Genomic DNA, 14,573 nt, shown 5'->3' on the forward strand with positions numbered 1-14,573 from the left:
TAATTAAACTGGTGGTCACTGGTCACACTATCAGCAAGTAGTACTCCTAATATGCTCCCCAAAATTAGTAAATCAAGTGTCTCTACTACTCTCTAGTCTACTCTAAACGGAGAGGACGCCAGCCACGTCCTCTCCCTATCAATCTCAATGCACGTGTGAAAATGGCGGCGACGCGCGGCTCCTTATATAGAATCCGAGTCTCGCGAGAATCCGTCAGCGGGATGATGACGTTCGGGCGCGCTCGGGTTAACCGAGCAAGGCGGGAAGATCCGAGTCTGCCTCGGACCCGTGTAAAAAGCGTGAAGTTCGGGGGGGTTCGGTTTCCGAGAAACCGAACCCGCTCATCACTAATTTTAAGGCACCTAAAGTCTTGGTTTAAAATAATAATTGGCTTACCATACTATACTTTTAAACCGGGACACTCATGCATTACACAGGTTCTGTCGCTGATTAAAATTAGGTGAAATGCCAGCTTGTAGTCAGCTAGGCACAGAATCTGTGTCCCAATTTAAAGGGGTATTATGGTAAGCCTAATAAATAATAATAATTATTATAATAATCAGGCTTGACTTCTAGTGTGATCCAAAGCATGGACAACACAGCTGGAACCCAGCCATTGCAGCGATCAGTAATATGGTATACACCACCATAATCACTGAAGTGCATCCTGCACTTAGTGCAAAGTTGTGTTTACAGTACAGATACAGTAAATGATATTGTTAAAGACAAAAGTTTTAGCCATTTGTACCTAAATCTGTCCATACACCTAAAAATGTATTGTTCGATCTGGCTGGTTGGAACCAAAATCTGGTTATGTATGGGAGCAAATGACAATTGCCCATTTGCTCCCAAACACTGAAAAAAAGGACAAAAATTACCAATCAGACAGATTGGTTAAACCCATTTGATTTAACCAATTTGTCTGAAGGACAGTTTTTGTCAGTTTTCCAGCATTTCGGAGCAAATGGTCAATTGTCATTTGCTCCCATACATTACCAGATTTTGTTTCCAATCAGCCAGATCGGACAATGGGGGTCATTCCGAGTTGATCGCTAGCTGCCGTTGTTCGCAGCGCAGCGATCAGGCTAAAAATCTGCATTTCTGCGCATGCGTATGCACTGCAATGCTCACGCGCATCGTACGGGTACAAAGGCCGTTGTGGTTGTGAACAGGTTCTAGCGAAGTTTTCAGTCGCACTGATGGCCGCAAGAAGATTGACAGGAAGAGGGCGTTTCTGGGTGTCAACTGACCGTTTTCAAGGAGTGTTTGCAAAAATGCAGGCGTATCTGAAAAAATGCAGGCATGGCTGTGCGTTTGCTGGGCGGGTGTATGACGTCAAATCCGGACACGAATAGGCTGAAGTGATCGCAAGTGCTGAGTAGGTTCAGAGGTACTCTGAAACTGCTCAAGCTGTTTTTGCAGAGCTCGGCTGCACATGTGTTCATACTTCTACTAAGCTAAAATACACTCCACAGTGGGCAGTGGCATAGCGTTTGCACGGCTGCTAAAACTAGCTAGCGAGCGATCAACTCGGAATGACCCCCTCTAAATCTTAAGACGTATGGGCAGCTTTAGGCATACAGTACTTGAGTAATCTCTCAGAATGTGTGGGAGAGTTCTGAATTCAGTGGAGTTCTCTCCCAATGACTCTCATGGTACCAGATGATCCTGTAGGATCCCATCCATTAAATTTATTAAGAAGGTGGGACGGGGCATGATGATGGTGTTGAAAATGAAGTACACTTCTGCAAAGACTCAGTCTTGCTACTCCTGTAGGGAAGCATCATTCCCTGTACCAAGGCTACTACTTAACACTACTGCAGAGCCATCTTGGGACTGCGTGTGAATGCCACAGGTAACAATACAGATCTCTCTTTAGCTCCAGTGAGACCTGTGTTTACATGCAGTATAGACGCTGTTCCAGAACCCTAAATTGGATGCCTACATACACTCACTAGCTGATTAGCTGTACAACACCCCACTCCACTCAAGCTTCACTCCATCTACCAGTGTGTATAACAGTGAGTACAGCTGTACCTACTTTGACTTCAATAAAACCACTCCAGTGGTTAAGTGACCGGGCTGTTCATAGTTGTAAGGTGTCCGCTGGTGTGTACAGAAACTCTTCTACATCCTCAAGCCTGTAAACGCATATTTCAAACAGATTGTGCCTTGGACCATGCAGTAAGTTATTTAGAAACAAGGGTGGGCTGTCATGATAAGACCTCCTTCTTGGAACTCACAAAGGGTGGTTCTTAATAGCATGCAATATGACCTGAGGTCAATGGATATTGTTTTACTAAATGTGTGCTTACATTTAAACTACACCAATGAGTTCACACAGCTAATAGCAGGCCCAAAGTTATTGTGGAAACACTGATCAAGCACAAGGAGGGCATTAGTATAGCCCTTTTTCTTATATGGCAGGTATCCAAAGAGTCAGCAGTTTCTGTTTAAAGCATATATAAGTTCTCAATAATGCAGTAGAGTGTATAAAAAAGGTTATACCTGGGGTATTTTAGGGACAGTACAGATGAAGTGACTAAAGGTGCATACACACTGGCTGTTTTTGCCCAGCGTGTATGCACAGCGATAATGTGAACATCGCTGGGTGGAAAATCGCTCAGTGCATACACACTGAGAGATTTTCACCCCAGCCCTGCAATGTTCACGGAGCTGAACCACTTTCCACAGTAGGAGACTGTGGAAAGTGGTTCACTCAGCTTGTAAAACAAGCCGAAGGATGTCGGCGGCCAGCGATGATGCGGGAGCGCGCATCAGTGGTCATCGCCCGCCCATACACACTGCCCAAGTTTGAGCTCAAAGTAGCTTGATATGCCAAAAGTGAGCTACTATGAACTCAAAATCGTCCAGTGTGTATGGGCCTTTACCATGAGAACAAGAGAGCTTAGCACAGTGTTTGCTGTTTGGACTGGATGCAGGTTATTGAGGGTTGGAGACTAGGAAATCTTGAGTTTTAATAACTGGCTGCAAGTATATAAATTCTGTGCTAATTGTACTACTATGTGCACCCATCAAAAGGGTTACGGTATAATACATAGACAGCCAAATGGTCGACATGCACAAGTTTGATATGTGAAAAAGGTCAACACAATGAAAAGGACGACATGGACATTGTTAACCTCATGTTGGCCATTTCATGTGTTTTCATGTTTTTTTAGTGTCAAATTTTACCTGCTAGCTCATGGAACCCCATTTAGTGTACCGCACCCCCTCACATGGCTCAAAGGTGCCTTGCTTCCCTCAGCACAGGTTACCATTCCCAGTTGTAGTCCACTTGGATGGTAAAGTATGAAAAAGTTGAAAAAAAATACAAAAAACTCATGCTGACCATATGCAGTGTCGACAAGTGTCATGTTGACCATTTGAACCTGTTGGCTTTTTGACCATGTCGACCATATGTATGTCAACCATTTGGTGTCGACCTTCTGACTGTTGACCTATCATCCAGATACCCATAAAAAGTGCCTACGCTGTATTTTTTTCCAGGAACTCCTCTCAGAATATTTATTGAAAAAATTCCATATTACAAGGATCCTGATACTGTTCCTTACTTTGCAGAAATCAAAGGCCCATTGGAGTTTAGTGGCCGGGAAGTGGTAGTCTTTCCAGATGTTTCTGAGGAGGCCGAAAAGTCTTGTTCTAAATGTGCCCAAGTACAGAGACAATGCTGGGTGGCCATGCTCACTGCTCTGATTCTCCCGAAGATGTTGTGGGGTGGCTTGACCTGCAGACCAAGAAGCAGAGTAACCTTCCTTGACTGATTTTACTGTATTTGCATTAGCACTTTATTTGCTCTTTACTCTGTTTTTATTGATACTCTGTTATGTACACATTGGGGTAAATTTACTAAGATTCGTATTACTACCGATTTGGTGTGAAAATCATCATGAATGACATCGAAAGTGTGTTTGTGCAACTTTTTGAATTGGTTACGCCTAATTTACTAAGCTGTCGTATTTGTATTTTTCGTGTTGTCCGATGTCGATGTCATTCGTGTTTTTTTTGTAAGAATGCGGCCGATTTTGTTGTTTTTCGGCCGTGTTTTTAGGTTTTTATTACGACTGCGTCACATGTCTGTTCCGGCAGTGTTTGTCCGTTCCCGGCCGCGTTTTTTTTTCTAAGTTTCGATTTTGTCACTCGTCCGTGATTGGTTGTATTCGTGATGGAGGAGTGTCTGTGCACATTACTATAAAAACGCCCCAAACCGTCCGCACCTCGTGGGTTTAGCTAGTGGAGAGGAGAGAGGAAGGTGTATTAGGAGTTGGTGAGTTTGTTGGAGTTGTTGGTGGATTTGTTGCGGAGTTTATCGATTTGTTGAGTGCTGTACTGTGTGTGTAAGTAGCATTGTCTTACTTGTTGTGTTGTTTTTTCAAAGTTTGTTTACTTTTTTGTCCTTGTTTTTTTTTTTTTAAAGTCTATTGTCATTGTTTGTGAGTGTGTGTGTGTGTGTGTGTGTGTGTGTGTGTGGGTTGTGTGGTGTGTAGTGGTAGTGGAGGAGTGTGTTTTGTGTTTTATTTTCTCTTTGTTTCTTGTAGTTTGTAGGGATTATGTCTCAGTCAGAGGTCAGTGTGGTGGAGGAGGTGAGAGGGAGGAGGTGAGTGAGAGGGAGGAGGTGAGTGAGGTGGAGGAGGTGAGTGAGGTGGAGGAGGTGAGTGAGGTGGAGGAGGTGAGTGAGGTGGAGGAGGTGAGTGAGGTGGAGGAGGTGAGTGAGGTGGAGGAGGTGAGTGAGGTGGAGGAGGTTAGTGAGAGGGAGGAGGTTAGTGAGGAGGAGGAGGAGGGGGTGCCTGTTGCTGCGTTATCCAGTGATAGTGATGGTGCTGTGGCTCCGCAGCCACGCACCACTACCAAGACTGGGTGCAATGTTAAGTTCAGCTATGCTGAAAACATGGCTTTGGTGCGGGAGCTGATGAGGCATCATCGCCAATTGTTTGGGCAGGATGCTGCCAAGGTGTCCTCACGTAGGAAAGCTGTCCTGTGGGGTAAAGTTATAGCGGCAGTGAATAGTGAGGGTGTGGTGAGGCGGACTGAGGACACGTGCCGGAAGCGCTTTTATGACATCAAGCGCCGTGTCAAGGCCAAGATGGCCAAGGAGGCAAAATCAGCCCGCCAAACCGGGGGTGGACACCCCTTCCGTGCGACTTATCGTGATTGGGAGGAGCCTATGCGGTCCCTTATTCCTTCAGAAGTGGTTGTTGAGACTCATGACAGGGATTCTGACCGTCCAAGGCAGGATGGTGAGTTATTTTGAAATTATTTTGTGATATTGCATTTTGTAAAATAATTATGCTGCTAATTGTTACTGTGTTTTTAAAATTATAATCATTGTGTTGGTATTGTAGTGCAGGCCTGTGCAACCTGTAGCTGTAAAGGTGTTTCCAAACTACAAGTCCCAGCATGCATTGCCTGAGTTTGGTTATTAGTGAATGTTACATCTGTTGCAGTGCATGCTGGTATGTGTAGTTCTAATACATAATCAGAGATCTTGCTTGTCCCTAATTTTTTTTTTTTTTTTTTGGTGTTTTGTGTTTATTGATGTGTTTTATTTTTAAATTGTTTGTTTGATGCTGTTTGTGGCAATTTGTAGGTGTAATTTTTACTAAAAAAAATGCGCAGAATAAACCTTTGTATAAGGATTATTTCGTGCCACACCATCTTATTTTTTTAAAACACACCCAAATAATGAATACTGAATAGCTTAAACCAAAATAAATTTACTTAACATTAGGTTCCAGATGTTTACATCACAATAAGGAAGTTCAGATAACAAGGAGTCTTTAAAGTATGGTCATAATGTTTTTTCAAATGTATCAACAGTACGCCAGAGAAGAACCACAGACAGGCCACAGCCAACTGATGATGGTGGGAATGCAGGTAAGAATTTACTATATTCACATATTCTGCAAACACATAGAAGCCAACAAATATTAATGTTTTTCTCTTCACATAGGTTCTTCTTCTGCAAGCCGCCCTCCTCTAAGGCGGACATCACAGGGCTCTGTGAGTTTGCCTACGAGGCCCAGTAAGTCACGTCGTGTGGAGTCTGAGTCAGCGGCTCCATCTTCACCACCCAGGCGGCGCATCTCCGCAGTGTTGCCCCAGCCACCTCTGGACATTTTGGCAAGTCCTCAAAGTGATGAGCCACGATCACCTCAGCTGTCTGGTGAGTAATAAATGTTAGGCAAAAATTAATAACAGTTTTTCACAGTGTGGACTATGAATGAACATGGCTAAGTCAGATTAATTTTACTAAACACTAGAGATGTGCACCGGAAATTTTTCGGGTTTTGGTTTTGGGTTCGGTTCCGCGGCCGTGTTTTGGGTTCGAACGCGTTTTGGCAAAACCTCACCGAATTTTTTTTGACGGATTCGGATGTGTTTTGGATTCGGGTGTTTTTTTCAAAAAACCCTAAAAAACAGCTTAAATCATAGAATTTGGGGGTCATTTTGATCCCAAAGTATTATTAACCTCAATAACCATAATTTCCACTAATTTTCAGTCTATTCTGAACACCTCACACCTCACAATATTATTTTTAGTCCTAAAATTTGCACCGAGGTCGCTGGATGACTAAGCTCAGCGACCCTAGTGGCCGACACAAACACCTGGCCCATCTAGGAGTGGCACTGCAGTGTCACGCAGGCTGGCCCTTCCAAAAAATACTCCCCAAACAGCACATGACGCAAAGAAAAAAAGAGGCGCAATGAGGTAGCTGTGTGAGTAAGCTAAGCGACCCTAGTGGCCGACACAAACACCTGGCCCATCTAGGAGTGGCACTGCAGTGTCACGCAGGCTGGCCCTTCCAAAAAACACTCCCCAAACAGCACATGACGCAAAGAAAAATGAAAGAAAAAAGAGGTGCAAGATGGAATTGTCCTTGGGCCCTCCCACCCACCCTTATGTTGTATAAACAGGACATGCACACTTTAACCAACCCATCATTTCAGTGACAGGGTCTGCCACACGACTGTGACTGAAATGACGGGTTGGTTTGGATTCCCACCAAAAAAGAAGCAATTAATCTCTCCTTGCACAAACTGGCTCTACAGAGGCAAGATGTCCTCCTCCTCATCATCCTCCGATTCATCACCGTGTACATCCCCCTCCTCACAGATTATCAATTCGTCCCCACTGGAATCCACCATCACAGCTCCCTGTGTACTTTGTGGAGGCAATTGCTGCTGGTGAATGTCTCCATGGAGGAATTGATTATAATTCATTTTAATGAACATCATCTTCTCCACATTTTCTGGAAGTAACCTCGTACGCCGATTGCTGACAAGGTGAGCGGCGGCACTAAACACTCTTTCGGAGTACACACTTGTGGGAGGGCAACTTAGGTAGAATAAAGCCAGTTTGTGCAAGGGCCTCCAAATTGCCTCTTTTTCCTGCCAGTATACGTACGGACTGTCTGACGTGCCTACTTGGATGCGGTCACTCATATAATCCTCCACCATTCTTTCAATGGGGAGAGAATCATATGCAGTGACAGTAGACGACTTGTCCGTAATCGTTGGCAGGTCCTTCAGTCCGGACCAGATGTCAGCATCAGCAGTCGCTCCAGACTGCCCTGCATCACCGCCAGCGGGTGGGCTCGGAATTCTGAGCCTTTTCCTCGCACCCCCAGTTGCGGGAGAATGTGAAGGAGGAGATGTTGACTGGTCGCGTTCCGCTTGACTTGACAATTTTCTCACCAGCAGGTCTTTGAACCCCTGCAGACTTGTGTCTGCCGGAAAGAGAGATCCAAGGTAGGTTTTAAATCTAGGATCGAGCACGGTGGCCAAAATGCAGTGCTCTGATTTCAACAGATTGACCGCCCGTGAATCCTTGTTAAGCGAATTAAGGGCTCCATCCACAAGTCCCACATGCCTAGCGGAATCGCTCTGTTTTAGCTCCTCCTTCAATGTCTCCAGCTTCTTCTGCAAAAGCCTGATGAGGGGAATGACCTGACTCAGGCTGGCAGTGTCTGAACTGACTTCACGTGTGGCAAGTTCAAAAGGTTGCAGAACCTTGCACAACGTTGAAATCATTCTCCACTGCGCTTGAGACAGGTGCATTCCACCTCCTATATCGTGCTCAGTTGTATAGGCTTGAATGGCCTTTTGCTGCTCCTCCAACCTCTGAAGCATATAGAGGGTTGAATTCCACCTCGTTACCACTTCTTGCTTCAGATGATGGCAGGGCAGGTTCAGGCGTTTTTGGTGGTGCTCCAGTCTTCTGTACGTGGTGCCTGTACGCCGAAAGTGTCCCGCAATTCTTCTGGCCACCGACAGCATCTCTTGCACGCCCCTCTCGTTTTTTAAATAATTCTGCACCACCAAATTCAAGGTATGTGCAAAACATGGGACGTGCTGGAATTTGCCCATATTTAATGCACACACAATATTGCTGGCGTTGTCCGATGCCACAAATCCACAGGAGAGTCCAATTGGGGTAAGCCATTCTGCGATGATCTTCCTCAGTTGCCGTAAGAGGTTTTTAGCTGTGTGCGTATTCTGGAAAGCGGTGATACAAAGCGTAGCCTGCCTAGGAAAGTGTTGGCGTTTGCGAGATGCTGCTACTGGTGCCGCCGCTGCTGTTCTTGCGGCGGGAGTCCATACATCTACCCAGTGGGCTGTCACAGTCATATAGTCCTGAGCCTGCCCTGCTCCACTTGTCCACATGTCCGTGGTTAAGTGGACATTGGGTACAACTGCATTTTTTAGGACACTGGTGAGTCTTTTTCTGAGGTCTGTGTACATTTTCGGTATCGCCTGCCTAGAGAAATGGAACCTAGATGGTATTTGGTACCGGGGACACAGTACCTCAAACAAGTCTATAGTTGGCTCTGCAGTAATGATGGATACCGGAACCACGGTTCTCACCGCCCAGGATGCCAAAGCCTCAGTTATCCGCTTTGCAGCAGGATGACTGCTGTGATATTTCATCTTCCTCGCAAAGGACTGTTGGACAGTCAATTGCTTGGTGGAAGTAGTAAAAGTGGTCTTACGACTTCCCCTCTGGGATGACCATCGACTCCCAGCAGCAACAACAGCAGCGCCAGCAGCAGTAGGCGTTACACGCAAGGATGCATCGGAGGAGTCCCAGGCAGGAGAGGACTCGTCAGAATTGCCAGTGACATGGCCTGCAGGACTATTGGCATTCCTGGGGAAGGAGGAAATTGACACTGAGGGAGTTGGTGGGGTGGTTTGCGTGAGCTTGGTTACAAGAGGAAGGGATTTACTGGTCAGTGGACTGCTTCCGCTGTCGCCCAAAGTTTTTGAACTTGTCACTGACTTATGATGAATGCGCTGCAGGTGACGTATAAGGGAGGATGTTCCGAGGTGGTTAACGTCCTTACCCCTACTTATTACAGCTTGACAAAGGGAACACACGGCTTGACAAATGTTGTCCGCATTTCTGTTGAAATACTTCCACACCGAAGAGCTGATTTTTTTGGTATTTTCACAAGGCATGTCAATGGCCATATTCCTCCCACGGACAACAGGTGTCTCCCCGGGTGCCTGACTTAAACAAACCACCTCACCATCAGAATCCTCCTGGTCAATTTCCTCCCCAGCGCCAGCAACACCCATATCCTCCTCATCCTGGTGTACTTCAACACTGACATCTTCAATCTGACTATCAGGAACTGGACTGCGGGTGCTCCTTCCAGCACTTGCAGGGGGCGTGCAAATGGTGGAAGGCGCATGCTCTTCACGTCCAGTGTTGGGAAGGTCAGGCATCGCAACCGACACAATTGGACTCTCCTTGTGGATTTGTGATTTCGAAGAACGCACAGTTCTTTGCTGTGCTTTTGCCAGCTTAAGTCTTTTCATTTTTCTAGCGAGAGGCTGAGTGCTTCCATCCTCATGTGAAGCTGAACCACTAGCCATGAACATAGGCCAGGGCCTCAGCCGTTCCTTGCCACTCCGTGTGGTAAATGGCATATTGGCAAGTTTACGCTTCTCCTCCGACGATTTTATTTTAGATTTGAGTCCTTTTTTTACTGATATTTGGTGTTTTGGATTTTACATGCTCTGTACTATGACATTGGGCATCGGCCTTGGCAGACGACGTTGATGGCATTTCATCGTCTCGGCCATGACTAGTGGCAGCAGCTTCAGCACGAGGTGGAAGTCGATCTTGATCTTTCCCTATTTTTGGAACCTCAACATTTTTGTTCTCCGTATTTTAATAGGCACAACTAAAAGGCACCTCAGGTAAACAATGGAGATGGATGGATACTAGTATACTTATGGATGACGAGTGACTGCCGACACAGAGGTAGCTACAGCCGTGGACTACCGTACTGCATCTGCTAGTATAGACTGGATGATAATGATATAAAAAATATATATATATCACTACTGCAGGACAGGTATATATTATATAATGACGGACCTGCTGGACACTGTCAGCAGCAGACTCCTAAACTACTAGTATGAAGAAGATAGAAAGAAAAAACCCACCACAGGTAGGTATACAATTATGGACGAGCACTGCCGACACAGAGGTAGCTACAGCCGTGGACTACCGTACTGCGTCTGCTAGTATAGACTGGATGATAATGATATAAAATATATATATATATCTCTACTGCAGGACAGGTATAAATTATATAATGACGGACCTGCTGGACACTGTCAGCAGCAGACTCCTAAACTACTAGTATGAAGAAGATAGGAAAAAAAAAACCACCACAGGTAGGTATACAATTATGGACGAGCACTGCCGACACAGAGGTAGCTACAGCCGTGGACTACCTTACTGTGTCTGCTAGTATAGACTGGATGATAATGATATAAAAAATATATATATATCACTACTGCAGGACAGGTATATATTATATAATGATGGACCTGCTGGACACTGTCAGCAGCAGACTCCTAAACTACTAGTATGAAGAAGATAGAAAAAAAAAAAACCACCACAGGTAGGTATACAATTATGGACGAGTACTGCCGACACAGAGGTAGCTACAGCCGTGGACTACCGTACTGCGTCTGCTAGTATAGACTGGATGATAATGATATAAAAAATATATATATATATCACTACTGCAGGACAGGTATATATTATATAATGACGGACCTGCTGGACACTGTCAGCAGCAGACTCCTAAACTACTAGTATGAAGAAGATAGAAAAAAAAAACCCACCACAGGTAGGTATACAATTATGGACGAGTACTGCCGACACAGAGGTAGCTACAGCCGTGGACTACCGTACTGCGTCTGCTAGTATAGACTGGATGATAATGATATAAAAAATATATATATATATCACTACTGCAGGACAGGTATATATTATATAATGACGGACCTGCTGGACACTGTCAGCAGCAGACTCCTAAACTACTAGTATGAAGAAGATAGAAAAAAAAAACCACCACAGGTAGGTATACAATTATGGACGAGCACTGCCGACACAGAGGTAGCTACAGCCGTGGACTACCGTACTGTGTCTGCTAGTATAGACTGGATGATAATGATATAAAAAATATATATATTATATATCACTACTGCAGGTATATATTATAATATAATGAATGACGGACCTGCTGGACACTGTCTGTCAGCAGAATGCGTTTATAGAATTAAAAAAAAAACACCACACGAGTATTTAACTTTTTCAGGCAGACAATATACTGGTGGTCACTGGTCAGTCACACTGGCAGCAAAAGTGTGCACTGTTATGTACTCCTGCTATAACTGCTCCCCAGTCTCCCCCACAATTAAGCTGTGTGAGCAGTGAGCACTCAGCACAGTCAGATATACATAGATGATATTATCATGCAGCACACTGAGGCTGAGCACAGATATGGTATGTGACTGTGTATCGTTTTTTTTCAGGCAGAGAACGGATTTTAAGTAATAAATAAAACTGGTGGTCACTAGTATAACTATCAGCAAAACTCTGCACTCTCTGAGTACTCCTAATGCTCCCCAAAATTACAAAAATTAAATTACTAGTAAATCAAGTGTCTCACTCTCTATCTAAACGGAGAGGACGCAAGCCACGTCCTCTCCCTATCAATCTCAATGCACGTGTGAAAATGGCGGCGACGCGCGGCTCCTTATATAGAATCCGAGTCTCGCGATAGAATACGAGCCTCGCGAGAATCTGACAGCGGGATGATGACGTTCGGGCGCGCTCGGGTTAGCCGAGCAAGGCGGGAAGATCCGAGTCTGCCTCGGACCCGTGTAAAAATGCTGAAGTTCGGGGGGGTTCGGATTCCGAGGAACCGAACCCACTCATCTCTACTAAACACTGATATGTTCAAGGTGTTATATGGTGAAAATGTTTTTATTTGTGTTTATAAATGTTCAAAATAATCTGTCTTCCTTGTGCCTTTATCACCTTGCACATATCATTGTCTGTTCTAATCCTTAGGTCTTCTCATGGTTAATTCAGCTGCACCACTGTTTGTGTATTGTCTGGACAATTATATTTGTGCATATTATTAGTCATGGCCATAATGTCAATTACCAAGCACATGTTTATTTTTGCATAAATTACTGCACCCATTTTCAGATGTCATGTTTTGCCTAACATCCATTTTGTTTTTGTTATAACATTTTGTTTAAATAATTTTGAAAAAAACATTGGTTAATACAAATGTTTCACATGGCCCACATCACCAGTTATAAACATAGTCCTACTTAACACATTTGCATGTTTTGTGAAAAAAACACAAAAAAAAATTAAAATTTTTTTAAGGTTTTAAAAATGACTGCCTTTACAAATTAATGAGTTTGTTAGAAACAACATTTACTGCCTTGTTAGTGTTTATGTAAAGGAAGGGCCATACTCAATTTTTACAGGCATTAATGTTAAATGGGGACATATCTTTGTGTTTCACATATCATTATGTCTTAGAGTCTCTGAACAAAACAAATAAAATAAAATTGTGTTGGGAAAATTAGAAGCCACACACAGGTGTGCACAGAAACTGAATTGCGGGTTTGGCACAGGACTTCCACCCCCCCCCAACCCCTCCACGGCATTATAGTGTTCTCACACCTCCCCTGCTTACCTGGTCCGCTCCTCTGGGTCGACCAGGTGAGCAGTCTATATCCAGGACAGGGGAGGATAGAGAACACTATAATGTTGTGTAGGGGGGTAAGTTTGGTGGTGAACCCGCCAGTCAGTGTCTGCGCACGCCTGTGAAGGCACATATGTGTTTCTTAAGGCAATATTCCCAGTTTTTTGGACAACACACAATCTTTAACATTTTCATGAGTATTATTAAGTATGCCATGTTTAGGGCAAGCAAATAAATATATTAGAAATTAATCAGTGGCTGTTGTGACCCCCATACAGAACCAACCATCATGGGTGAAGACGACCAGCAGGAACCTGACCAACAGACTACCTTTACACTGCACCTGCAGCCCGTTGCTCCTACCCAGCCAACCCAGCAGCAGGATATGCCCCAAGCCTCCGTAAGTCCCCAATTGATCCCAACTCCACCACAGCAACAAATGTCCGCAGACTTTTGGAGCAGTTGGGCCACACAACAGGTCCAAAACACTGCCTACCTGAACACACACACACAACACCTTGCCAGTCTGCCGCATCATCTACCTCGCTTTAGTAGGAACTCGGGCAGACTGATTGTTCAGGTAGGCAGAATAGCTACTTCAATGGAGCAAATCAGGGCGGACAACATGCAAATGCTGACAAATTTATCCAGAGTAATCGATGAGCAACAGCGGCAGCAACAAGCCCTAATACAAGTCATCCAGCACAACCAAGTAGTGACTGAAACTTTGTCCAGAATTGTTGCCAGCCACACTGCCACCAATAATCAGCTGAATGCCAGTATTCACAACTTGAGCCAAAGCATTACTGTGCTGGCAGCACAACAAGTCAGCTCCAGCTCTGGAACCACGACCCCTAGCCAGACCCCAGTTACCTCCCCTGTTCGACGCTCAAGCAGAACACGGGCCAGCGAAACAGGACAAACTTCTGCACCAAGCACACACACCAAAAAAAAATTATTAAGGCAGGAAATTTGTGCAACATAATAAATGTTTGGCTATTGTATTCCCTAAAAAAACCCGTGTCCGTGTCAATCATTTTAAAGCACGCTATGTGTGTATGGTTTAATGGGGTAATGATTGTCAATGTTTATTTAATTAAAAGGAAAATAAACATACACACCAGTATAAAGAACAAACACTAACGAACAAAACAAACATTCCCCCCCTACAATACATGTAAGAAAAGTGGTCAGGCAAGGTGATTATAATCAAAATAATACTTACGGGTAAAATATCGCTGAATAACTTCTTGCCTTACCTGCCTCCCTACATCTGTACTCACACTGTCACCAGATGTTTCTAACTCCTCTGCTTGCTGACTGTTTTCTTCCTCATCATGTGGCAGATGTTGTTGCAAACACAGATTATGGAGAAAACAGCAGCAGAACACAATCCTAGTCACCTTAGAGGGATTATACAACAAAAGCCCAGCAGATTTATCCAGACACCGAAACCTAGATTTCAGCACTCCAAAACATCTTTCTATCACGTTCCGCGTAGACTTATGTGCATGATTGTAACTG

At 44.4% G+C, this 14,573-nt stretch overlaps 1 protein-coding gene across 3 annotated transcripts in view; it reads left to right on the plus strand.

The window, feature by feature from the left end:
• The window catches only part of LOC134932141 (uncharacterized), a 49,628-nt gene extending 35,590 nt beyond the window's left edge, over positions 1-14,038 (plus strand). For 2 of the 3 annotated variants that reach the window (XM_063926263.1, XM_063926264.1), the window contains 4 exons: positions 3,583-3,767; positions 5,839-5,895; positions 5,972-6,184; positions 13,328-14,038. In XM_063926263.1, the coding sequence (XP_063782333.1) occupies positions 3,668-3,767; positions 5,839-5,895; positions 5,972-6,184; positions 13,328-14,034 (1,077 nt within the window). In that variant the 5' untranslated portion in view covers positions 3,583-3,667 and the 3' untranslated portion in view covers positions 14,035-14,038. Of the gene's footprint in view, positions 1-3,582; positions 3,768-4,845; positions 5,259-5,838; positions 5,896-5,971; positions 6,185-13,327 lie in introns of those variants that run through there. The other variant, XM_063926262.1, reaches the window with a different exon arrangement.
• Positions 14,039-14,573: the final 535 nt, after the last annotated feature.

This window comes from Pseudophryne corroboree, chromosome 6 (assembly GCF_028390025.1).
Source record: "Pseudophryne corroboree isolate aPseCor3 chromosome 6, aPseCor3.hap2, whole genome shotgun sequence".
Lineage (NCBI taxonomy): Eukaryota > Metazoa > Chordata > Amphibia > Anura > Myobatrachidae > Pseudophryne > Pseudophryne corroboree.